This window comes from Cynocephalus volans, chromosome 14, assembly GCF_027409185.1.
Source record: "Cynocephalus volans isolate mCynVol1 chromosome 14, mCynVol1.pri, whole genome shotgun sequence".
Lineage (NCBI taxonomy): Eukaryota > Metazoa > Chordata > Mammalia > Dermoptera > Cynocephalidae > Cynocephalus > Cynocephalus volans.
The window spans coordinates 69,899,071-69,924,352 of NC_084473.1; the positions used below are offsets into that span (position 1 = coordinate 69,899,071).

At 35.7% G+C, this 25,282-nt stretch overlaps 1 protein-coding gene across 1 annotated transcript in view; it reads left to right on the forward strand.

Annotated features, from left to right (window-relative positions):
- Window positions 1–25,282, forward strand: part of ALMS1 (ALMS1 centrosome and basal body associated protein) — a 195,664-nt gene that overhangs the window by 42,017 nt on the left and 128,365 nt on the right. Inside the window, 1 exon segment of the mRNA XM_063078238.1 lies at window positions 1,625–1,715. Within this exon segment, the coding sequence (XP_062934308.1) occupies window positions 1,625–1,715 (91 nt within the window).

Genomic DNA, 25,282 nt, shown 5'->3' on the forward strand with positions numbered 1-25,282 from the left:
TTTGTGTACTTCCTGAGTTCTTATGAGAGTGTTAGCATTTTTCTAGTTTCTTAGTCATTTTTGATTCTTTCTTTGTTATTGATTAAAAATTGGGAGATAAATCAATCACTTTTTTTCCTCCTGGCTTCTCTTGTTTAAATTAGTAATGAAGATCTGCTGATCTCTTGAATAAATACTTCTCATTATTCTACATTTTGTTTTGTGTTGCCTTCTCTAATCTGCATTTTGAAGCTTTGATATAATGAAATTTTACTGAAGTCAAGATTATGATAGAAGCTTTTTCTTCCTACATTTGGAAGCTATGGGGAGAAACTGCTACTAAACACTCACACTGCCTCTCACAATTATCTTTGTATCTATTTCATATATGACATGAATGATACTTCAGGAAGGTCCCCTTCAGAAGTGGGGTAATTGGAAACTAAGAACATGCTGTGTGTAGAGCAGGGCTTCTTAGCACTGTTATCATTTTGGGTTGGATAATTCTTTGTCATCAGGGCTGTCCTGTGTATTTGAGGATGTTTTGCAGCATCCCTGACCCTACTCACTAAATACAAGTAGCATCCCCTTCCTCCCAAAGTTATTATGGTGAAGAATGTCTTCAGACATTGCCAAATGTCCCTTGGTAGGTGCAAAATCTTCCCCAGTCAAGAACCACTGGTCTAGAGAAACCTATATGGGCAGTAGATGTAGAGTACTTATTTTCACACTTTGCAACTTCCTAAGAATGTTTGTTACTACACAGTGAAAAAACTGAGAAAAGGGTATAGGAAAATTCACACTTACGTACATTTTTAGTTTCCTTCTTGAGAGAGCATGACTGGAATAATCTACTTAGGGATAGAAAGAAACCTAAAAATGGTATATGTTTTTATGTAAGAGTATACTGTGAATTTGATGAAAAGTTGTGTATATTTATGTGTTAATTTCACTAATAATGGTTTCTAGTTTTTTTTCTAGCAAGGACTTCTTGGAGTCTTATGAAACAATAGGAATTTCTTTTTTATCAGTTAATTTTTACTTGACTGTCAATTTATATTTTCTACTACTTTTGTTTCAAGAAGTTTGAGGACATATTTTTTTGGTATCTGATCACAGTTGTGGTTCTTTGATGCACTTATTTTTCTTCTAAACATTTTGGAGTTTTTGGAAAATATTCCTGTTCTCTCTTTTCTTCTTACTTTTTCCTCCCCATAGCACACCTTTCCCCCTTAAAAAAAAAATCCACTAGCTTTTCAAGAATAATACCATAGTTCGAATCCTGAAATGATTATTATAAAGAGCAAACTTCTGAGTAATTGAACACTTGTAGGCCAACTATCTGTAATAGTCTGTATATGGAGATTTCCAAACCTTCAGAATGATTTATAGAGTTGTCAGAGTTGACTAAACAAGATATGATCTATATATGAATTAAGGAGGGCTAGAATATGATCTTTAGTAACTAGTATAATTGCTCATTATTCATTTTTATAAAAATGAGGTTTGTTTTTTAGCAGATGAAGTCTGAAATTTATATAATCTTATTTTCTTGATTTATTTTCTTTTTTCATAGGTAGGTCAATCTAACATGGGCAATAATCAGTCTTTTTCATCTTTATTGCCTCAATTTGTTCCTCATGAGCCAACCAGAGAGTTGGAATATCACTCTTCAAATCTCAGAATGTTGAGGGTATCTCCTGACACTGTGCCAGCGACTCTCAAACATTTAGCAGGTATGTAGAAAAAGGAGGTATTAAATGCCATCTTATGGTTAGCTTGTGAAAAATATTTTCTTGTTGCCTATCTATTTTTTATTTTTGAACTCATAATAATATTAATACTTTGGGTTAGATGTGTTTATAAATCCTGTCTTAGTCTGGTCTGGCTGCTATTATTAAAAAAAAACCCTTTAAATATGGCTGAAGTACGGCCGTTTACAGCAGAAATTTATTTTGCACGGTTGTGGAGACTGGGAAGTCCAAGATCAAGTTGCTGGCAGATTTGGGTCTGGTGAGGGCCTGTTTCTTATAGATGATGCCTTCTTGCTGTGTCCTCATATGGTGGGAGGGGTGAGGGATCTCTCTGAAGTCTTTTTTTATACTTGGCACTAATTCCAAAGGCCCCACCTCTCAATACCATCCCTTTGGGGGATAGGATTTCAACATATAAATTTTGGGCAGACATAAACAATACCATAACAAATCCCCAGATCCTTTATTAGATGAACCATTTGATTTTTCATTGCATTCTCTATGACATTATTTAGAACTGAATTACATGGAGGAGTGTGATTTTAGAGTCAGTTTGCTTTTTTATTCTTTCATGTGATTTGAAAGATAAAGGAATTGATTGAGCTCAAGAGGACAAGAGTGGATGCAAATATGTTGTACAGAAGAGGTTGAGAGAGATCAGTTTTGAGGAAGAAAGCAAGATTTTCTGCTGTGGGAGGTGAGGAGTGCTGGAGGTATATTAGGGGGTTTGAGGAGAGTGACTTGGTGAAGACTAGAATTTATGTTGAAGTGAATATGAGATGGAGCAGTAAAGGACAAAAGGATTGTCAGGTAATTCTGAGGCATCAGCTAAGGTTGGAGATAATGATTTTATAATGTTTCTAGTCTGCATAGAATCTTTGATTTTTTTCCTAATAAAATTCAGGAATGGAGAAGATGAATTATAGTATAGATCCTGCGTTGAGGTATTCATTGAGAGAAGGGTATTGTAGAAGGATAGCAGTGGAGTGGATCAGTGGGAGAAGAGTTGATCAGCTATTGGTTTCAGCCTACATAGGGAAAGAGAAGCCAGAAGAGTTGTTAGTCTGAGAGAAAATAGGACCAGAGATTTATTTATGAAGTTGACTAGATGACATGAGAATAAGTTACTGAGAGAGCTAGAAGAATGGGTAATTTTAGTCAGATTGAGTTAGTTGATTTAAATGAGGATCTGTTTGAAGGGTGATTAGATCCATTAAATAGCGCTGGGATTGGATAGTACAAGTTGAATAAAGATCACTGGAGTAAGTAAGATTTTGAAGCTATCTTATTTGATTCATTAACTATGTTTAAATCTTTTCAGATTAATGTAGGATTTGGGGTTTAGGAAGAGCCTGTGAATCGAACATTGAAGTCTTCAAAAAATGAGTGGGAGTTTTTTGAACTGGTAGTTGCAAGAAGAAAGTGATAGGTGAAGGAAAGAATAGAAAATGTGTGTGAGGCCTAAGCTTTAAAAAGGAGGTCTTGTTTGTATGTTTTTTGTTTGTTTGAGGAAGATGGAAAGTAGGTAAGCAAATCATTCTGAGAAATAATTAGATTTCAACTTCCATCTCGCCTCTTTTCTCGGGTCCATGGTATGTGGGAGAAGGCTACACAGGCAGTAGTATTATCAAGGGGAAAACCAAGATTTTTTATAAGGTAAAAAGATGGATATTATTTTATGAAAAATTTGAAAAAAGTTGTTTATTAAATAGCAGCAGTATGGTTTCAAAGAGGAAAGGTTGGAAAGGGAGGAATAAATACAGGTTGAGTATTCTTATCCAAAATGATTGGGACCAGAAGTGTTTTGGATTTCAGAGTTTGGAATATTTGTATTATACTTACCAGTTCAGTATCCCTAATCCAAAAATCTGAAATCTAAAATGATCCAATGAGAATTTCCTGTTTTTGTGACCTTGGAGTGTCATGTCAGTGCTCAAAAAGTTTTGGATTTTGGAGCATTTTCAGATTTTGGATTTTTGGATTAGGGATGCTCAACCTGTAGAAGGAGCAACCAAGGAGAGAAAACAGAGCAGTAACAGATTGAGGGGACAGGAGACTGGTAATGTTTGTCTTTTGTCTGTACTATGGATTTCATTGATGAGCATAATTGAAATGACTGGCCTCAAATATTCTAATTTTATCAGAAGTAATTTTGATGCCAGAACTATCTGAAAATCCCAGCTCTGGTCTGGTCTCAGGGATAAGATAAAGGGTGTCATAGGATTTGAGAAGGCCATTGTATTAGGGTTCTCCAGAGAATACCAATAGGATATATACCCAAGGGGTCTTTGAAAATTTGTGGATTCGTTTTACCTTTTATTTCTCTTTTTCCATGAACTTTTTGAGGTACCCATGTACACAGATAGATGAGTTGTGCGTCACATAACAAGGGGATAATGCATTGTTAGGTGATTTCATCATTGTGTGAATATCATAGAGTGTACTGACACAAACCTAGATGGAATAGCTTACTACATACCTAGGCTCTGTGGTATAGCCTATGGCTCCTAGGCTACAGGTAGAGCATGTTACTGTCCTAAATACTGTAGGCAATTATAATACAATGGTAAGTATTTGTGTATCTAAACATAGAAAAGGTACAGTAAAAATATGGTATTATAACCTTATGGGACTATTGTTCTATATGTAATATGTGTTTATCAAAACGTAGTTATGCAGTGCATGACTATAGATATATGAGAGGGGATTTACTAGGGGAATTGGCTTACATGATTATGGAAGTTGACAAGTCCCACAATAGGCTGTCTGCAAGCTGCTAATTGTGTAATTCTCAGAAAAAGGCCAAAGGCCTGAGAACCTGAAGTTCTGATGTCCAAGGGCAGAAGAAGGGTGTCCCTGCTTCAGAAGAAAAAGAGAAAATTCACCTTTCCTCTGCCCTTTTGTTCTATGAAGGCTCTCAGCCAATTGGGTGGTATCTACCCACATTGGATGAGGGTAGATCTTCCTTAGTCCACTGATTTCAAATGCCAGTCTCTTCCAGAAACACCCTTACAGCTATCTGGGTAACAATCTGGTCAGATTGACACCTGGCATCACAGGCATCGTGTCTAGAAATGTCTTTTTGTGGCTCTCTTTTAGGAAATATAACATGGCTTGGTAAAAAAAAATTCTCAGGTTGCAATCTACTCATCCCCCACCCCCCCAACTATATCTTTTGAAATTATCCTAAAGTTTCTGGAGAGTATGTTTTGTTGTCACCCTCACTCCCCCCCCACTCTTTTTTCTCTTAGCATTTTAGTTTGGGAAGTTTATATTGACCTTTATTTATTTATTTATATATTTTTATTGAAACATGATTGATTGTACGTATCTCTGGGGCACAGCATTGGATATCAGTACCTGTGTGCGATATGGGATGCTCAAATCAGGATAGTCTGTTCAACACTACACAATGTAATCTTTTTTGTAGCCCTTTAGCAATTTCTTGGTTCTTCCCCTACCCCTCTTTCTTTCTCACCTCTGATGGCCTCAGTTCTGTTCTCTCCTTTTGTAAGTTCAACGAGTTTATATTGACCTATCTTAAAGCTTACTGATTCTTTCCTTGGTTGTGTTTGGTGTACTGATGAGCCCATAAAAGGCATCATTTATTCTGGTACATCGTTTTTGATTTTAAATTCCTAATCTGATAATTCTAAAATCTCTGCTATATCTGAGTCTGTTTTTCAGACTGTTTTTGCCTTTTAGCCTCCTTTGTAATTTTCTGTTGAATACTGGGCCAGATGTATTAGATAAAATGAACTGAAGTAAATAGATCTTTAGTGTGAGATTTTAAGTTTATCTGGCTAGGAGTTAGACTGTGTTTACTGTTTTAGGTAGCTGTGGTGTGAGACAGTAAAATTTTCTTTGGTATTCTCTTTTAAATCTCCCCTGTTGTCTTTTGGTTTCCTAGAGATTCCTTCTTAAGGGGGGCCTGAGGCTTGCATTCCTCTATCTACAATCCCTTTTGCAGGGTCCCCGTTGATGTAGTGGAAAGGTGTGGAGAGGAGGGGTTGCATTCTAATAATCCTTTGATTAGGACTCAGTCTTTTAGTGAGCCTGTGTCCCTGGACCATTATCCTCACAGGTGCTTCTCAGCATCTTCCCCTTCCTTCGGTAAGACAGGAAGGATAGAGGAAGCTGGCGTTGGTAAAATAGTTTCTTTTGAGTTCAGTCAAAATTCAGTTGTATTTCTATGCAATAGCAATGAATATTTCAAAAGTGAAATTAAGAAAAGTCTCATTTATAATACCATCAAAAAGATTAAAACGTTTAGAATTAACAAAGAAGTGAAAGACTTGTACACTGAAAACTAAAAAATATTGTTGAAAGAAATGAAGAGGACCTAAATAATGACATACCATGTTTAAAGAACAAAACGGTTAGTTTTAAAATGGTTTTTTAAACATGGTTAGTTTTCCCCCTCCCCTGCCAGAAGTATGAAGAGATTTTTGTCCAGTCTTCATCCCAAGAGCCTAGTGGGGCTCCTGGAAGTAAAACTTCTGAAGGTGTGTAGTCTCCCCTAAAGCTGGGTCCCAGGAGTTTTAATCTCTAAAGTGAATTCATGCTCAGCCTCCAGCAGTTCATCAATTATAGTTTAATTTTTCCTACCATTTACTGGCTTCAGCAGCTTCTGTTCCAGATGAGATGTGATTCTCTGTTTCCCCGCATCTCTCTAGTTTTTAGAGTGGTGGTTTACCCTGTGAACTCAATTCTCTGTTCAATGTAAGAAGAGTTGTTGATTTTCAGTCTGTTAGAACTTTTTTCTCGGGGCTGAGCCCGTGGCGCACTCGGTAGCGTGCTGCGCTAGCAGCGCGGCGACGCTCCCGCCGCGGGTTCGGATCCTATATAGGAATGACCGGTGCACTCCCTGGCTGAGCGCCGGTCACAAAAAAAAAAAAAAAAAAAAAAACAACAAAAAAAACCTTTTTTCTCATGAGGATGGGAATGACTTCTAACTTCTTTACATGTTGGACTAGAAAAACCTCCTTTATTTTTTTTAAGTGTTTAGATATATAATAAAAGCAACTAAGCTGGAGCTTTGGAATGAAAATTGATGTATTTAGAATGAAAATTGAAACCATCTATCATTATTTTTTTAAACAGTTTTATTGAGATATAATTCACATAACATAAACTTTACCCATTTAAAGTGTACAATTCACAGAGTTGTGCAAACATCACCAGGATCTAATTTTAGAACATTTTTATCCCCCCAAAGAAAAACCGGTACTCATTAGCTGTCACTCCCTATTCCATATCCTCTCAGCATCCCAGCCCTAGGCCATCACTAATCCACTGTTTCTGTAAATTTGCCTATTCTGGACATTTTCACATAAATGAAATCATACTGTATATGGTCTTTTGCGACTGGCTTATTTCACTTTGCATAATTTTGTCAAGGTTTATCCAGGTTATAGCATGTATCAGTACTCATTCCTTTTTTTATTGCCAGATAATAGTCCATGGTATGGAAATATATCACATTGTGTTTATCTGTTTATCAGTTGATGGATATTTGGGTGGTTCCACTCTTTGGTTATGAATAATGTTGCTGTAAACATTCATGTACAAGTTTTTGTGTAGGCATATATTTTCATGTCTCTTTGATATATATCTAGGAATAGAATTGCTGGTTCAGATGTTTATCATTTTGAGGAACTGCTAAGCTGTTTTCCAAAGTATGTGTACCATATTGCATTTCTACCAGCAATCTGAGGATTCCAGTTTCTCTACATCCTCAGCAACACTTGTTGTTTTCTGTCTTTTTGATTATAGCCACTGTGATGGATAAGTTGTATCTTATTGTGATTTTGATATACATTTCCATAATGGCTAATGATATTGAGCATCCTTTTTTGTGTTTATTGGCCATTTGTATACCTTCCTTGGGGAAATATCAGTTCATATCCTTTGCCCATTTTTTAATTGTGTAATTATTATTTTATTATTGTATTTAAAGAGTTCTTTATATGTTATGAGTTCAAATCCATTATTAGGTATATCATTTGTGAAAACTTATTCCCAGTTAGTGGGTTGTCTTTTTATTTACTTGATGGTATTGATTGCACCACAAAGTTTTTAATTTTGAAGTACACTTCTTTTTTAAAAGATTTTAAGAATTTAAAAATTCTTAAAATTTTTAAAAAGTTGTGGTAAAATGCAAATAGCATAACATTTACTATCTTAATTATTTTTAAGTGTATGGGGTACTTCAAAAAGTTTGTGGAAAAATCAAATTAAAAGATAATATGAATCTTTTCATGAACTTTTTGAAGTATCCTTATAAAGTTCGGTAGCATTGAGTACATTCACTTTGTTATGCTACTGTCACCATCATCCATTCACAGAACTCTTTTTATTTTGTAAAACTGAAACTGTACCTATTAACAGTGACTCTCCTTTCATCCCTCTCCTACGTCCCTGGCACCCACTATTCTACTTTCTGTCTATGCGTTTGACTACTCTGGGTACCATATATAAGTAGAATCATAACAGTATTTGTCTTTTTGTGACTTTATTTCATTTAGATATTCTCAACATTTACCCATGGTGTAACATGGATCAGATTGCATTGAATTTGTAGATTAGTGCCATGTTTTGTTCTTTAAACATGGCATATCTTTCCATTTATTTAGATCCTCATTTCTTTCAACAATATTTTTTAGTTTTCAGTGTACAGGTCTTGCACTTCTTTAATTCTAAGTGTTCTAATCTTTCTTTTTTATGGTATTATATGTGGGATTGTTTTCTTAATTTCACTTCTGGGATATTCATTGCTATTGCAGTTTTGTATGTTAATCTTGAAGCCTGAAATCTTGCTGAACTACTCGTTTGTTAATTCTAATAATTTTTGTGTGGATTTCTTATAATTTTATATACAGGGCCATGTCATCTGTGAATAGAGGTAGTCTTCATTTTTTCCAGTCTGGATGCCTTCAGTATATTTTATATCCCCAATTGCCCTGACTAGAACCTTCAGTACAGTGATGAGTAGAAGTGGCAAGAGTGAACATCTTGTCTTGTCCTGATCTTAGTGGGAAGGTATCCAGTCTTTCACCATTATGTATGATACTAGCTGTGGTATTTTTGTAGATACCCTTTATCAGGTGGAGGAAGTTCCTTTTCATTCCTAGTTTTTAGAGCATTTATATCATGCAAGGGCATTGGATTTTGTCAGATGTTTTTCTGCATCCTTTATGATGATCGTAAGGTTTTTATCCTTTATTCTAAGAATATGATACATTATTAATTGATTTTCATATGTTGAATCAACCTTGCAGTCTCGGTTACATATCCCACTTGGTTATGGCATATAATCCTGTTTATATGTTGCTGGATTCAGTTTGCCAGTTTTTTTGTTTTGTTTTGTTTTGTTTTGTTATTAAGAATTTTGTGTCTATATTCATAATAAATATCGGTCTGTAGTGTTCATTTCTTGTGATGTTTTTGCCAGGTTTTGGTACAGGGGTAATACTGGTATCATAAATTGAATTGGGAAGCATTTCCTCATTTTCTAATTTTTGGAAGAGTTTGTAAAAGACTGGTATTAATTGGGTTTTGGATAGAATTCACTGTGAAACTTCCTGGGCTGTTCTTTGTAAGAAGTTTTAAAATTACTAATTCCATCTCTTTCCTTATTATAAGTCTGTATATTAGATCTTATATTTTTTATGAATCAGTTTCGCAGTTTGTGTCTTATGTGGAATTTGTCAGCTAGGTTATATAATTTGTTGGCATATAGCTGTTGTATTCCCATATAATCCCTTTTATTTTAGTAAGGTTGGTAGTAATGCCCTCTCTTTCATTCCTGATTTTAGTAATTTAAGTTTTCCTTTTTTTTCTTGGTGAATCTATCTAAATTCTGTCAATTTTGTTGATCTTTCCAATGAAATAAAGTTTTGTTTCTATACTTTTTCTGATGTCTATTTTTCTCTACTTTTCTGAATTCTATTTCATTTATTTCCATTTTGGTCTTTATTATTTCCTTCCTTCCACTTGCTTTGAATTTAGTTTGTGCTTTTTTCTGTTTCTGAAGGTGGATGGTTAGGCTATTGATTAAGGTGGACAGTTAGGCTAAAATTTTTCTTCTTTTTAATGTAGGTATTTGTAGAAATTGGTAAATTTCTTTCTTTTTTTTTGAAAGATGACCGGTAAAGGGATCTTAACCTTGACTTGGTGTTGTCAGCACCACTCTCTCTCAAGTGAGCTAACTGGCCATCCCCATATAGGGATCCAAACCTGTGGCCTTGGTATTATCAGCACCACACTCTCCCAAGTGAGCCACGGTCTGGCCCTAGAAATTGATAAATTTGTAAGCCCTGCTTTAGCTGCATGTCCTAAGTTTTGGTTTGTTTTATTTTTGTTTTAATTCATCTAAAAGTATTTTCCAGTTTCCATTTTGATTTTTCTTCCTTGACCCGTTGGTTATTTAGGAATATGTTGTTTAATTTCCATATATTTATGAATTTCCTTCTGCTATTGATATTTTGCTTGATTGTGTTTTTTTGTTGGAAGACATAATTTGTATGATTTCAGTCCTTTTAAGTTTTATTAAGGTTTTTTTAATGTGCCAACATATAGTTTATCCTGTAGAACATACACATTCTTCTCAAGCACAAACTGTATTCTGTTGTTGTTAGGTGGTGTGTTCTAAAGATGTCTCTTAGTTCTAGTAGGTTTATGTGTTCAAGTCTTCTGTATCCTTGTTGATCTTCTGCCTAGTTGTTTTCTCCATTTTCAAAAGTAGGATATTGAAGTCTTCCACTATTATTGTTCAATTGTCTGTTTCTCCTTTTCTCTCGGATTTGCTTTATGTATATTGGGACTACGATGTTAGCTCCATACATGTTTATAATTGTTACATATTCCTGTTGAATTGACCTTTTTGTTGTTATAAATTGTCCCTCTTTATTTTTAGTAATGGTTTTTGTTTTAAAGTGTATTTTGTCTTATGTTAGTATAGACACTCTAAATTTTACAGTTGCTACTTGCATGGTTTGTCTTTTTCATCCTTTTACTTTCAACCTATTTGTATTTTTTAACCTAAAATGTATCTCCTGTCAACAGTGTATATAGTTAGTCATCCTTTGGTATCTGTGGGGGATTGGTTCCAGTACCTCCTGTGTTTACCAAAATTCCTGGATGCTCAAATCCCTCATATAAAATAGTGTAGTCTCTGCATATATGCACATCCTCTTGTGTGCTTTAGATAATCTCTAGATTACTTATAATATGTAATACATTGTAAATAGATATTATATTGTTTAGGGAATAATAAGAAAAAAATGTCTGTACTTGTTCAATACAGACACAACTTTTTTCCAAATATTTTTGATCTGTGGTTGGTTGAATATGACGTAGGACACATAAATAAAGCCAAAAGTAGTTAAATCTAGAGTTTTTATTTTTTAACCCTACCTGACAATCTTTGCCTTTTGATGTGACTGTTTAACCCATTCACATTTAATGTCATTATTGATATGATTGGATTTACATTTTCCAGTTTACTTTTTATTTTCCATGTGTCTTTTGCCTTTCTTTATTCTTCTGTTCCTTCTTTACTACTTTTTATTGCATTAAGTGAATATCTTCTAGTGTGACACTTTAATTTCTTTAATGATTTTCTCGCTAGCTTTTAAAAGTTATATTCTTGGTGGTTAATCTAGGGTTTATAGTACTTATCTGAATTTATCAGAATGTATTTCCAATTTTTACTAACTTAATTCTAAGTGTGATACAGAAACTTTACTCCTGTATAGCTCTAGTCCCTCTTCCTTTCTTTTGTGCTATTATTATACATATTACAAGTGTTACAAACCTCAGATTGTTACATTGTTATAATTATATAATGTTATATATTTTAAAGAAGCTAAAAGGAGGAGAGGAACTATTTATTTACATAGTTTGTTATATTAACCTTCTTATTTACTATTTCTTGTTCTCTTAATTTGTTCCTGTGGATTTGTTACCATCTGGTATCATTTCTGTATTCCACTCCAGCTTAGCCCCCACTCACCTCCTTTTGCCATCAATGTCAAATAGATTACATTTCTACACGTTCTAGCCCACAAAATACGATTATATGCTAATTGTTTTATGTATTTTAAAACTGCTTTTAAAATCAGTTAGAATATAGGAAAATAAATACACAAGTATATATATATATATATATTTTGGTAGTTCACCACCTTTATTAGCAGTATTTGTTTTGTCATGTAAATTTGAGTTAATATCTAGTGTTACTTGCTTTCAGCCTGCAGAACTTTCTTTAGAATTTCCTGTAAGATATGTCTCCAACCAACAAATTCTCTGTTTTTGTGTATCTGGGAATGTTTTCTTTCTTATATTTGAAAGATAGTTTTACTCAGTTTAGAATTCTTGGTTGACAGTCATTTTCTTTTAGCACTTTGATATGTTTCTCCACTGTCTTCTGGCCTTCATTGTTTCTTATGAGAAGTCAGCTGTTATCTTATTCATGTTCTTTTGTGTATAATTTATTTTCTCTTGCTACTTTAAAGATATTTTCTTTGTCTTTGTCTTTCAGTGTTTTGAATATTATGTGTCTTGGTGTGAATCTCTGCATTTATTCTACTTTGAGCTCACTGTGTTTCTCAGACATTTTGTTAATGTCTTTCATCTAATTTGGGAAGTTTTCAGCCATCATTTCTTTTAGCATTTTTTCTGTTCCTTTCTCTTTTCTTTTCTTTTTCTTTTCCTTTTTTAAAAGATGACCGGTAAGGGGATCTTAACCCTTGACTTGGTGTTGTCAGCACCATGATCTCCCAAGTGAGCTAACCAGCCATTCCTGGATAGGGATCCGAACCCGTGGCCTTGGTGTTATCAGCATCACACTTTCCCAAGAGAGCCATGGGCTGTCCCCTCCTTTCTCTTTTCTATCTCAGTTACTGTGAGGAAAATGGAGACAGACTGGTCAGGCTCCCTCACCTCATATTCAGCTGAGCATGGCCCAGCCAGTCTGTTGTAAATATGTTAGTAGCACATGTGTGCCCAGGTTCCTTGACTCTCTGACTTGCACCTGTGTTCCTTGGTTATCTTACTCTAGTATAAAGGACAATGGCTCTGATACACTGGGGGAAATGAGCTCACGTCCGAATAAAGCGTGTCAACCTTGCCAACGGCTCCCAGGATCTTTTTCCAGTTACTTAGCTTGTGACCTGCATATGAGGGGTCTGTGACCCAGTCCACACTAGATTGATTTGAAAAGTCAGTGACCCAGCCTGATAGTTACTATGCCTTACACCCCAATACACATAAATTAGTGCACTTAATCTCATCTCACAGGTCTCTGAGCCTTTGTTCATTTTTCTTTACTTTTTGTTTGTTTGGTCTTCAGGTTGCATAATCTCTATTGAATGATTTATCTTCATGTTTTTTGATTCTTATTCTGTCTACTAATATCTACTGTTGAGCTTCTAATTAATTTTTTATTTCAATTATGCTTTTTTTCTCTTTGAACATGTTTATAATAGCCGGTTTTAAGTCTTTGCTGGCTGGCTAGGTTCAACATGTGGACCCCTTTAAAGGCAGTTTCTTTTCTTTTTTTGACAGCTGCCCAGTACAGGGATTTGAACCCTTGACCTAGGTGTTACAATACCACACTCTGACCAACTGAGCTGACCAGCCAGCCTAAGGCAGTTTCTGTTGCCTACTTTTTTTTTTTTTTTCTTGTGTGAATGGGTCACACTTTGCATGTCTCTAAATTTTTTGTTATAAACTGAACATTTTAGATAATATCTGATTGCAACTTTGGATACTGATTTCTTTCCTGGGCTGGGAATGTTTGATGTTGTTTTCCTTATTTGGTTATTTCATTTCTGGTTTGAAATGGTTCAGTGAAGTCTCTTTCCCCCACAGTGTTCAGTCTCTGAATTTGTTTATTAGAAAGTGTAGGCTTTGGCATGTGTTTAGTCACCCTGACCTGCACTTCCCCCTGTTGACTGTGATTTTAGCTTTGTTCTCTTTTACTGTTTCTTTCTTTGGTCTCCCTGTTAAGTTTCTGTCTTGTCATCCCCTATTGGTATTAGCTGTTAGCCACAAGCAAGTTAGCGCATTGCTCTGTTTTCAGCAATGACTTTGGACGTAAATTTCTTCACAGTCTGATCTAATTAATGCCAGGCCCTTTTGTAGGGGTATTCTTTGGGCCAATCTTTGATCTTCCTCTGATCTCAGGAAGTTTCTTCTTAGTTGTCTGCTTCCCTGTTTCTCTCTTTTAAACGTCTAGCTTGGGCCGGACCCATGGCTCACTCGGGAGAGTGTGACGCTGTGGTAGCGCCGAGGCCACGGGTTCGGATCCTGTATAGGGATGGCAGGTGCGCTCACTGGCTGAGCGTGGTGCAGACAACACTGAGGCAGGGGTTACGATCCCCTTACCAGTCCAAAAAAAAAAAAATCTAGCTTGTTTACAATATCACTTGTTGCTGTCACATAGCTACCAGTTTCCTGTTCATTGTTCACCACCAAGATCTCTGTTGTTTTTGCCAGTGTCCTTAGGTTTGAGCTTCCTCATGCTCTGTTCCAAATAAAGTTAATCTCCTTGTGGAGATGTGTGGAGCGCTCTGTTATGGCTCGCCTCTCCTGGACAGAAGTTTTGTGCCTCTGGGAGCGGGTACAGTGGTCCACTTCTCTTGGAATAATACAACCCTTCTCTATCACTGTGGTACTGAATGGGGATGGTAGTCCCTACTCTTCTTCAATTGCCTCTCCTGGAGTGGAACCTCCACCCTATGAGTGAACTGGGGTAGAGGCAATTAGAGTCTAGTATTCTCAGCTTGCCATGTTTCGGATAAATCTTCCACTCTACAAAGGGACACTAGCTGGAGGTAGATTGCCCTTTGGGTTCTTCTTTTGCAGCCTTTCTCCCATAATATCCTTTCTGTTCTGCCTTGCTACCTGATAGATAATTTCTAGTGATGAACACTCTGGTACCATTTTAATTATTTGGTTATCTTTCACCCCCACCAAGAAGACCCTGAGCTCCTGAGTATTATGGTGTAAGTCCTGAAATTAAGAATCAGTATTATGTGCTGCCTTGCCATTGAGAACTGGGAGGGCCTCAAAAGACCTAACCACAAGTTTCTCTGTTCTTGTCAGATATGCCCTCCTCCAAGTGGGAAATGTTCCCACCCAGCTAGTTACCCTATCAACCAGACCAGCTGTATTTCACCTGGTACTCATCCTAATGGGTTTCACTCCCTGCCAGCCTGTGAAATTATTCAAACAAGTCAATCACATCTTCCTATGTGAACCAGGGGTCACTCTGTCTTATTACCACAACTGCCTCCTTTAGTTCCTGCTTGCTCATTCAGGTCTCAGGTGCAACCCCTGTGTGGACCTGCATGGCCTTGTGTCTTTCTCCCCTGGGCTGTGAGTATATGTGACTAATAAACTACTGTCAATCTCATCTGTGCAGTTTTGAGTGTCATGTATTTGGCCTATCCCTATAACCAGGCAGGAATTCCTCCCTCACCAGTGGGGTGAAGAGGAGGTGAATAAAAGAAATGTTTATGTCTGTGTTTAATAAATATTGTATTGAAATGGGCCCTTGATATCAGTTGCCCTGATTCCTTATTTTTAATTAATTCATAAACCTCTGGGTACTATGTTATGATGGGCAGAAAGGGACTACTGAGCTTTGGTTCAATTTGAGTTCGAAATATGAATCAAGATAATTTGAGTGTGTTGAAGTGGCTGCACTCAGTAGAATTTGAGAGCTCAGAGTACAGGACAGATTGGAAATAGAATGACAATCTTGGGTCTGGATTATTGAAAATTGGTGACACCACTGGCAAGTAGGGAATAAATTTAGTTTTGGATGTACTGATTTTGATTTGTCAGGAGAACATTCCGTCTGAAGTGTCCTCAAAACCAGTTGAAGAAATGGGAAGTGTAGATTTAAAAGATTTCAATAATGCATGATTAAATTATGCCATAAGAATTAGTTGAGCTTTCTGACGGAGCATGGGTATAGAGAAAAGCAAAATACCAAGGACAGAACCTTATGGAATACAATAGCAGAAAAGGAGGCCAATAGGGAACACAGAAAAAGGACAGATATTTGGTTAAATTCTTATTCAGGTTAGTTCTTACCCTTACAGTTTCCATTCCCACATTTTAGTTCCATCACATCACCCTGAATTTTGTTGCATGTACATTCAGAATTGCTCTGTCTTCTTGGCGGATTTATCCTTTATCATTATGTGGTATTCTTTGTCCCTAGTAATTTTCTTTGTTCTGAAGTCTCCTTTATCTGATATTATAGCCATTCCTACTTTTAAAAAAATTAATGTTTGTACAATAGTTCTTTTTCTATTTTTTTACTTTCAATCTTCCTATGTCATTATGTTCGAGTGAATTTTTTGTAAACGTCATATAATTGGGTCCTGTTTTTAAAATTCACTCTGCTAATATCTATATTTTAGTTGGTGTATTTATACCATTTGCACTTAAAGTAAGTATTGATATATTAGGCCTTAAGTCTGCAATTTTATTATTATTATTTTTTTCTTTCTCTCTTGTCTTGCCTTACTATGGATTACATGAACCTATTTTAGAATTCCATTCTAAAGTATTTTGAATATATTGCTTTGTATTGTTTTCTTTGTGGTAACTCTAGGTATTACAATATTATATGCATAATGTATGACAGTCTACTGATATCAGCTTTTTACCACTGGAAGTATAGTTAGTTGTCTTTATCCTTCCCACTTTTAAAGTATAATTGTTTACATATGTCCTTTACATTTTTAATATTTCCTTTACATATACTGAAGACTGTAGTATATGGTGTTAAAATTTTTGCTTTAGTTATTGAATATGTCTTAAGAAACTCATGAAGAGAATTATAGTATGTTATATTTACCTTTATTTTTTACCTATTCTGTTCTTTTTTTCCCTAAACTTTAAAGCCTTTTATTGCGATTTCCTTTCTGTTTGGAGAACTCAGCCGTTCTTTGAGGGTGCGTTCTATTAGCAATGAATTCTATTTGTTTTCTTCATCTGAAGATGTCTTTATTTCCCATTTATTTTTGATGGATAATTGCACCAGATACAGAATTCATGTTTTACTTTTTTTTTTTTTTTTTTTTTTAGCACTTGTGCTACTTCTTTCTTACCTCTCATATTTTTAGGTGAGAGATCTGCTGTCGTTCACCTTGGTGTTCCCCTGTAGGTAATGCATTATTTTTGCTCTTTCTGCTTTTAAGATTTTTCTTTGTCTTTAGTTTTCAGAAATTTAATTGTGTTGTGTCTTGATCTTGATGTGGATTTTTTGGGTTTATCCTATTTGGGGCTAACTCAGCTTCTTGAATCTGGAAGTTTATGTCTCACCAAATTTGAGAAGTTTTCAGCCATTATTTCCTTGAATTTTTTTTTTTATAGGCTTACCTCTTTCTTCTCTATTTCTGTGATTCTGATGATGTGACTATTAGTTCTTTTGTTATAGTTCAACAGTTCTTGTTTCTTGAAAACTATTGTCACTCTGTTCAGACTTTCTAATTCAATTGATCTGTCCTTAAGTTCACTGATTCTATCCTCTGTCATCTCCATTCTACTGTTGAGCCTATCCAGCAAGTTTCTTATTTCTTTTATTGTATTTTTCAGTAGTTTAATTTCATTTGGTTTTTTATAACTTCTGTTTCTTTGCTGAGATTTTCTCTTGTTTGATTTGTTTCAAGTGAACTCTTAATTTCTTGTTCAAGTATATTTAAAATGGCTACTTTAAAATCCTTGTCATCATTGGATTCATCTTGGTGTTGGCATTATTTGGTTGTTTTTTTCTCATTCAGTCTGTGATTGTCCTGGTTCATAGTATCACAAATTATTTTTTATTTTATCCTGGACATTTTGGATATTATGTTAGGAGACTTTGGATCTTATTTAATCTTATGTTTTAGCAGGCAATTGCCCTATTTTGGTTTTTCATGTAAGTTCTAGCCTACTTATATGGGCTGTGGTCCCAAAGATAATTTCATTTTCAGAGGACTTGTGTTCTGGTCTGTTTCAGTGATGCCATTGAAACTCCCACTCAGTCCCTACTGGTGTTGCTTGTGGGGGTGGAATGCTCTTACCAAGGCCATGCTGCTGCTTTGTGGGAAGTGGAAATGGAAGATGCTGACCTGTAGGGCAGAGAATGCTTTTCTGAGCCTGCCCCTAGGCCACCTAGTGCCAGGGGCTCTCCCACTTAATTCTTGCTGATGTCATCCATGGGGTAGAAAGTGCTTTGCTAGGCCTCCTGGTGCCTCTAGGTGTGAGGTATAGGATGCTGGACCCCTGGGATGGAAAACATTTCCCTGGAGTCACTCTTTAGGTCTCTCAGTGCTAGTAGACTTTCCACTCAATTTTTGCCAGTGCCACTATGGGAGGAAAAGTCCCTACCTGGGCTGCCTTTTACTACTGAGTTGACAGTCAGGAGATGGTGGGCCTAGGTTGACTTTTGTTGCTGTCTGGAGGGCAGGGAGGTGCCAGGCCTGCTGGTACCATTAGCATAGGCAAAGCTGTTCTCTCTTCAGTTGCCTGGTGGCAGGGGGGCAGGTAGGTGGGTCAGGGATGGGATTCCCTGCCTGGTTTGTGCTGACACCACTGGGGTGCCACTGGGGGGTGGGAATGTCTGCTAAGTCTCTGCTGGTATGTTTGTTCCTTGGTCCTTGGGCCATAGACAACAGGCTTTTCTTGGACTCTTTCCCTCCCTATCCCTATTCCTATTTCTGGTGGTAGTTCAAGGTTGCAGTCCTCTCCAGGATCCAGCCTGGGATGTATGAGAGTTAATAACAAAACCCAGAGAACTCACTGCCATCTTGTTCCTTCAGTTCTGAGGTCTTTAACAAGTCTGCCTTTCACTTTCCTCCTTTCAGAATCTTTTTATGATTGACTGTTGCATTATTTCTAGGGAGGAGGAAGGAAAAGTGAGTTTGTGTCATTTTCTCTAGGACCAGAAGACAACTACAGTTTTGAATATGTGAAGACTTAATTTGGATGTGTTATTGTCTTTTTGGCTATTGGTAGAAATCATCAAATGAGGGAGTCAAGGTACGAGAAGCAAGGTAAAGATCTTTCTCAGGCAATATTGAATAAGCCAAGGATTTCAAGCCACAGAAGGTGAAGACACCTATGCCCTGAAATTTTCCTAACTTTTCTAAAATCTGCAGTGCCATCACAGACTAATGAATAGCTTACATTTGTTATTTGCTTACTTTGCTAAGCATTTTACTTATGATTATTATTTTATTATAATATGTTGTTATAATAATATTTATATAATACAATAATTATGTTATATAATACAGATTGAGCAGCCCTAACCCAAAAATCCAAATCCAAAATGTTCTATAATCTGAAACCTTTTGAGCATTGACATGACACTCAAAGGAAATGCTCATTGGAGCATTTCAGATTTTGGATTTTCAGATTAGGGATGCTCAACCTGTATTGTATTATCATATTATTGTTATTTTATATCTATACCTGACTAATTATGATGGGTGCTGCTATTATCCTATTTGAGATTTCAGCAAAATGAAACTTAGAGAAATTAAGTGACTTGCTTAAGACCCCATACCTAAAAAAATGGTGGAGTTCCAGTCATGAAGCCAGGCAGTCTTCTTCCAGAGCTGCATTCTTTGTTTTCCCCACTGTTATTGTATTTCAGGTGACTGTATATGTGTGAGCAGGTTTCTGGGCTCTTTATACTGTTCCATTGGTCTGCTTGTCTGTTCTTGTACCAGTACTATAATTAATTATTTTTAATTGACAAATAAAAATTGTGTATATTTATGGGGTACAACATGATGTTTTGATATACACATGCACACACACAGTGGAATACCTACATCAAGCTAATTAACATATCCATCACATCATATACTTATAATTTTTTGTGGTAAGACCATTAAAAATCAAGATCTCTATTTTCAAATTACTACATTACACCACCCTTTGTCTTACCTAACCCCAGCTCATATTTTTCTTGAACACTGATGATAATGTCCTCCTTTCTCCTGTATCAAATCTGAACTCTTCTGGCTCATTACCGAGACCTTCTAAATTTTATTTATCCAACCTTAATTTTCTTTCATGTATTTTTTGGCCATACCAAGCAAGCCATATGAGGATTTTTGTTGTTGTTATTTTTGTTTAGTTCTCTACCTCTAGAGTCATGTTATTTCCTTTCTATACCTTTTCTGAAATGCTATTTCCTTTCTTCATGATATCTCTACATTATACTAATAATCTAAGGCCTTGCTCAAGTCCTACTTTCTCTGAGAGGATTTTGATTACTTCATTCCATATTGTTCTCTCCCTTTTTAAAAATTTTAAATGCCTCTGTAACCTTACCATAAACATGGCACACCCATAACTTATCCAAATTCTTCTTTAGAGAGGGCACCAAATTTTATTTCTATACTAGGCCTAACATAAATTTTTGCACATAGTAAAGGCATGAAAGAATCTTATTGTTTTCGAAATTAAGAGTATCAGTCAGTGGTACAGTACTGGCTGTCCTCAACTTGTTTACAGTAGCAGATAGAGACATGGTAGGAGATAATGCTTGGTATGAAAAGGATTTAACTTCTGAGTTAATATCTACTCTGAGGACCTCAGCTCTTTCTATGGCTGATGACTTCCAAATTTAGGAGTCTATCTAGATGTGTCTCATATTCCAGATGTTTGTATCTGACTACTTATGGAGCATCTTCATTTGAATGTCCCACTGGGATTTTAACTTCAGAACTTTAAAAATGGAACCTATCATCATCTCTTTAAACCTGTTCTTTCTTCTATATTTCCTCTCAGTGAGTATGTCTACTTCTTAGCTAAAACAGAAACTTGCATTCTTCTTTTGCTCTTACCCCTGTTCAATCACCCAATCCTGTCAACTCTGATTGTCAGACTTCCATTTTCTCTTTTTGGATTAGTGCGTTAGTAATGGAAAACTGGTCATCTTTTCTGTTCTCCTATCCATAATCTGTATTAAACCAGAATAGTCTTTTTATAATGCAGACTTGATAATGTCCCTTCCTAGTTTGAAACCCTTGCTTTCCATTGTTACCTCAGGGTAAATTTCAAATTCCTTAGTATGCCATAAAAGGTCCCTGCTTACCCCTTTAGCCTTACACTTGCCTCTTTTGTAATATTGAACTACTGTCATTCCTTTATTCTAGACTTGCTTGTCTCCTTGACCTTACAGATGCTGTTTGCTCTGCTTGGAATACTTTCTTTTCCCACCCATTAAGCCCATCTTTACCCAACTCCTGCTCTTTATCTTTTCATTCTCAGCTTAGATGTCTTTCAGGAAATCTATCTTCATTTCATCACTCACCATGACTCCTTAAAGAGTCAGATACTCCTTATATGTGTTCCCATAGTATCATATAAACAGCCCCCCTAATCACTTTACTCAACACAGAGAGTAGTAATTACTTCTTTACTTGTTTCTATCTCCTGTTCTCCCATAAGACTTATGCTTTTTGATGGTGGAGCTGGGGCTTTGTTTATATTTTATTTGCATATGGCCACAAAAGTTACTCAATAAATATCTATTGATTGACTTAATGAATTATTGAATATTAAGTGAATTAACATGTCTGGGTAGACTCAATGGTGGAATGGGTAGAATAAGGAAGAGTAGGCTTTGTATTTTGGGGGGGATCAGTTTCAAGAAAGTGAAAATCAGATTTGATTGAATTACTGTATCATTTCTTTTGAAGTTTCTTGTCACTCTTATTGATTTCTGATCAACATAGGGCCATCTCTATGATTTGCATGGCATATGTGCCTTTCTTTATATTGTTTGGTGGGTATTGGGGTTTGTGTTCCCTGCCTCTAAACTTAATTGACTTAATTATCTATTAGTATTCCTGCCATAATTTTGATTAAAGCCCAGTCTTTGGTTTAGCCTCAGTACCTTAGGTTGTTATTTGTTGGGTATTTTCTCCCTTTAAGATGTATATTATCTAGGGCAGGGAGGGAACCTGAGAGTGAGTGGCTCAGAATAAGAGAGGACTTTGGTTTGGGGCAGGACTTTTGGAGGGTTCTCTTAAAGATGAGGGGCCTGAAAGCAAGATCTGAAATTACATCTTTCTCCTGTCCCACAGGGAATTTCTGTAAGGTGCACTTCCTATTTGCCAAGTACTTTACATACATTATCTCGTTTAATCTTCTCCACAACCCTATGAGGATGGTATGATGAAGAAACTAACTTTCCCTGGGTCATTTTGGTAGGAAATAGTGTATTTTGGATTTGATGTCTGAGTGCAGAGTTCATGAATTTTCCGTAACACCAGCAGTTCTTTAGTTTTTTGAAGCCCCTACCCACTTAGAGGTGAAGTCTATAAGCACTTACCTTACAATTCCCACTTTGACTGGAAAAGAACTTAGTGATAGGAAGAGAAAAATTAGAGAGGAATAAAATATACAGGTTGTAGTATGATCTTGTGTATGTAATTTTTATGTTACAAAACAGTGCCCTATTATCTTTTAAAACTCAGCAATTTTATTACGTTTAATTTGATATTTTTTGGTACTCTTTTTTAAAAAAAATAATATTAAAATTTTATTTAATATTTAGATAGAAAATTATTTTCTCAACATACAAATGAAGGAAAACATCACAAGTTGAATTTAAAGTCAGTTGATAATGAACAAATTTAACACACAAAGATTAATATCCTTAATGCATAAGGAACTCTTAAAAGTGAATTTGAAAAATCTTAACAAAAATTTGGTGAAGGACATGAGCAGACAAGTCACACCAAATAGAAACACCATTGGCTAATAAATACATTCTAAGATGTCCATAGAAATGGAAATCAAAACAGAAAAATGACAGTTTTCATTTCTCAAACTGAAAAAAAAAAGATACTGTATAATACTGGTGCTATGAGAGAAACAGTGTCAAAATCTTCTAGTATAGGTATAAATTGGTAAAACTTTTTTGAAGATTGGATTCATAAATGGAAGTCTTTAAAATGTTCATACACTTTCAACCAATTATCCTACGTCTTGAAACCATAAGCAAATAAAGAAAATATATATTTTTTAAATGTGGGGGGCAGTTATAGAAAGGTAAAAAATATTGAGAATAAACTGAATTTCCAGCAATATGAAAATGGCTAAATAAATTATGGACCTCCATAAAATATAATATAATGCAGTTATTAAATCATAATTTTGAAGAGTTTTTAAGACAAATTTTCAAGATGTAATATTAAATGAAAAAGCAGGATGAAAAACTGCACTAAAAATAACTAGGTATGTTTAAACTCCAGATATACACCTAAGAAAAGACTGAAAAAATAATTTTTTATAATATGTACATTTGTTTTGCTAAAAGGAAAATTTATTTAATGTAAATGCATATGCTAATAAAAAAGAAAGATCTCAGATCAACAATCACCTTTGCACCTTAGGAAACTAGAAAATAAAGAGCAAACTAAGTCCAGACCTAGCAAAGGGAGTAAGTAATAAAAATTAGAACATAGATAAAAGAAACAGAAAATAGAAAAAAAAAAAAACCCCAGAAAATCAGTGAAACCAAAAATTGGTACTTTGATGAGATCCACAAAATTGAGAAACCTTTACCTAGATGGACTAAGAAAAAAGAGAGAAGACTCAAACATCTGAAATAAGAAATGAAAGAGGGGTCATTACAACCAAATTCACAGAAATTGAAAGGATTATAAGAGAATGCTGTGAGTGATTGTTGGTCAACAAATTAGATCATCTAGATGAAATGAGTGAATTCCTAGAAACACACCACCTACCAAGACTGAGTTATGATAAAACAGTTTGAACAGAACTGTAGGTGGTAAGATGAGTGATTATTGTTTTTTGGTTTCCTGATACAGTACTCCCTTGAGGATTTCTGGCAGAGCTGGTCGTGTGGTGATGAACTTCCACAGTTTCTGTTTGCCTGGAAAATACACTATTTCTCCTTCATTTCTGAAGGATAGCCTTGCTGGGTACAATATTCTTGGTTGGCAGTTTTTTTCTTTTAATATTTTGAATATATCTTGTGGCCTGTAGAGTTTCTGTTGAGGAGTCTGCTGTTAGTCTGATAGGGGCTCCCTTATAGGTAAGATGCTTTTCTCTTGCTTCTTTTAGGATTCTCTCTTTCTCTTTGAGCTTTGCCAGTTTGACTATAATGTGTCTTGGAGAGGATCTTTTTGGGTTGGATCTGTTTGGGAATCTTTGACCCTCCTGGATCTGAAGGTCTGTGTTGCTCCCTATACCTGGGAAGTTTTCTGTTATTATTTCGTTGAATAGGTTTTCCATGCCTTTTCCTTTCTCCTTACCTTCTGGAACACCCATGATTTGAATGTTTGTGTGCTTAAGGTTGTCTGCTCTCTCTCTTAGATTTTCTTCATTTTTTAAAATTCTTTTTTGCCTTTTCTTGTCTGCCTAGGTTATTTTGAGAAGACTGTCTTCAAGATCAGAAATTCTTTCTTCTGCTTGGTCTAGCCTGCTGCTTAAACTCTCAGTTGTGTTTTTTATTTCGTTGAGTGAATCTTGTAGTTACATGAGTTCTGCTACATTCTTTTTTAAGGTATTAATCTCTTTGTAAATTTCCTCCTTCATATCCTGGACTTTTTTTTTTCTCATTTCATTACGTTGTCCAATTGAGTCTTCTTGTATCTCAGTGAGTTTCCTTAATATTGTTGCTCAGAATTCCTTTTAAGTCATTCCAAGGGTTTCCTGCTCTATAGGGTCTAGTATTAGTGAATCACTGTATTCTTTTGGTGGTGTCATATTTTCATGGATTTTTGTTTTTCTGTTATCTCTACATTGATGTCTGGTCATCTGGTACAGCAGTCGCTTCTCCTGTTACTCTGGAGAGGGGTTTGAGGAGAGAGATGTCCTCTTCTTTTTCTGGTCTCCACAGGTGACATTCCTTGTGTCAGTGCATTTGAGTGTCTGGTGGGCCGCCAACACAGTGGCTGTGTCTATTGCTGTGGCATCAAGCTACTTTTGCATCAGCTGTGGCTGTGGCTGTGGCAGTGGCTGTGATGGGCCATCTGCACAGAAGTGGTGTTTTCGTTGTGCTCCTTGCCTGCTTCCAGGTGGGGGATGCTCTCCTTGGCTTCTCCCTACACCCCCCAGATGTGCTCTGCTGCTTGCCTGCTTCTGGGCAGAGGGGGTGGCTGCCTAACTTCATATTGTGTGGCAAGTTATTTTAATGGCATACATTTATCCACAGGACAACATTAATGAAGTATCACTATACAGGCACTTTGAAGGGGGTATATTTACATCTACTTTGCTAATAGAGGTGTCAAGAATTCCTATTTGAACTGTGATACACATGTATTATATAGTCTAGTTATGAGAAAATTTAGTTTTAAAATAATATTAATATAAACATCTATCAATTTACTGAAGGATTAACCAAATATCACAAAATTTTGATAATTATCTGGTTATAAGTATTGGATAATTAGCAACTTATAAAAATGATAAAGTCACAATAATTCATAATTAGAAAGCAAGAATAACAGCAATGAAGACAAAGACCAACTTAAAATATCACTGGTATCTTT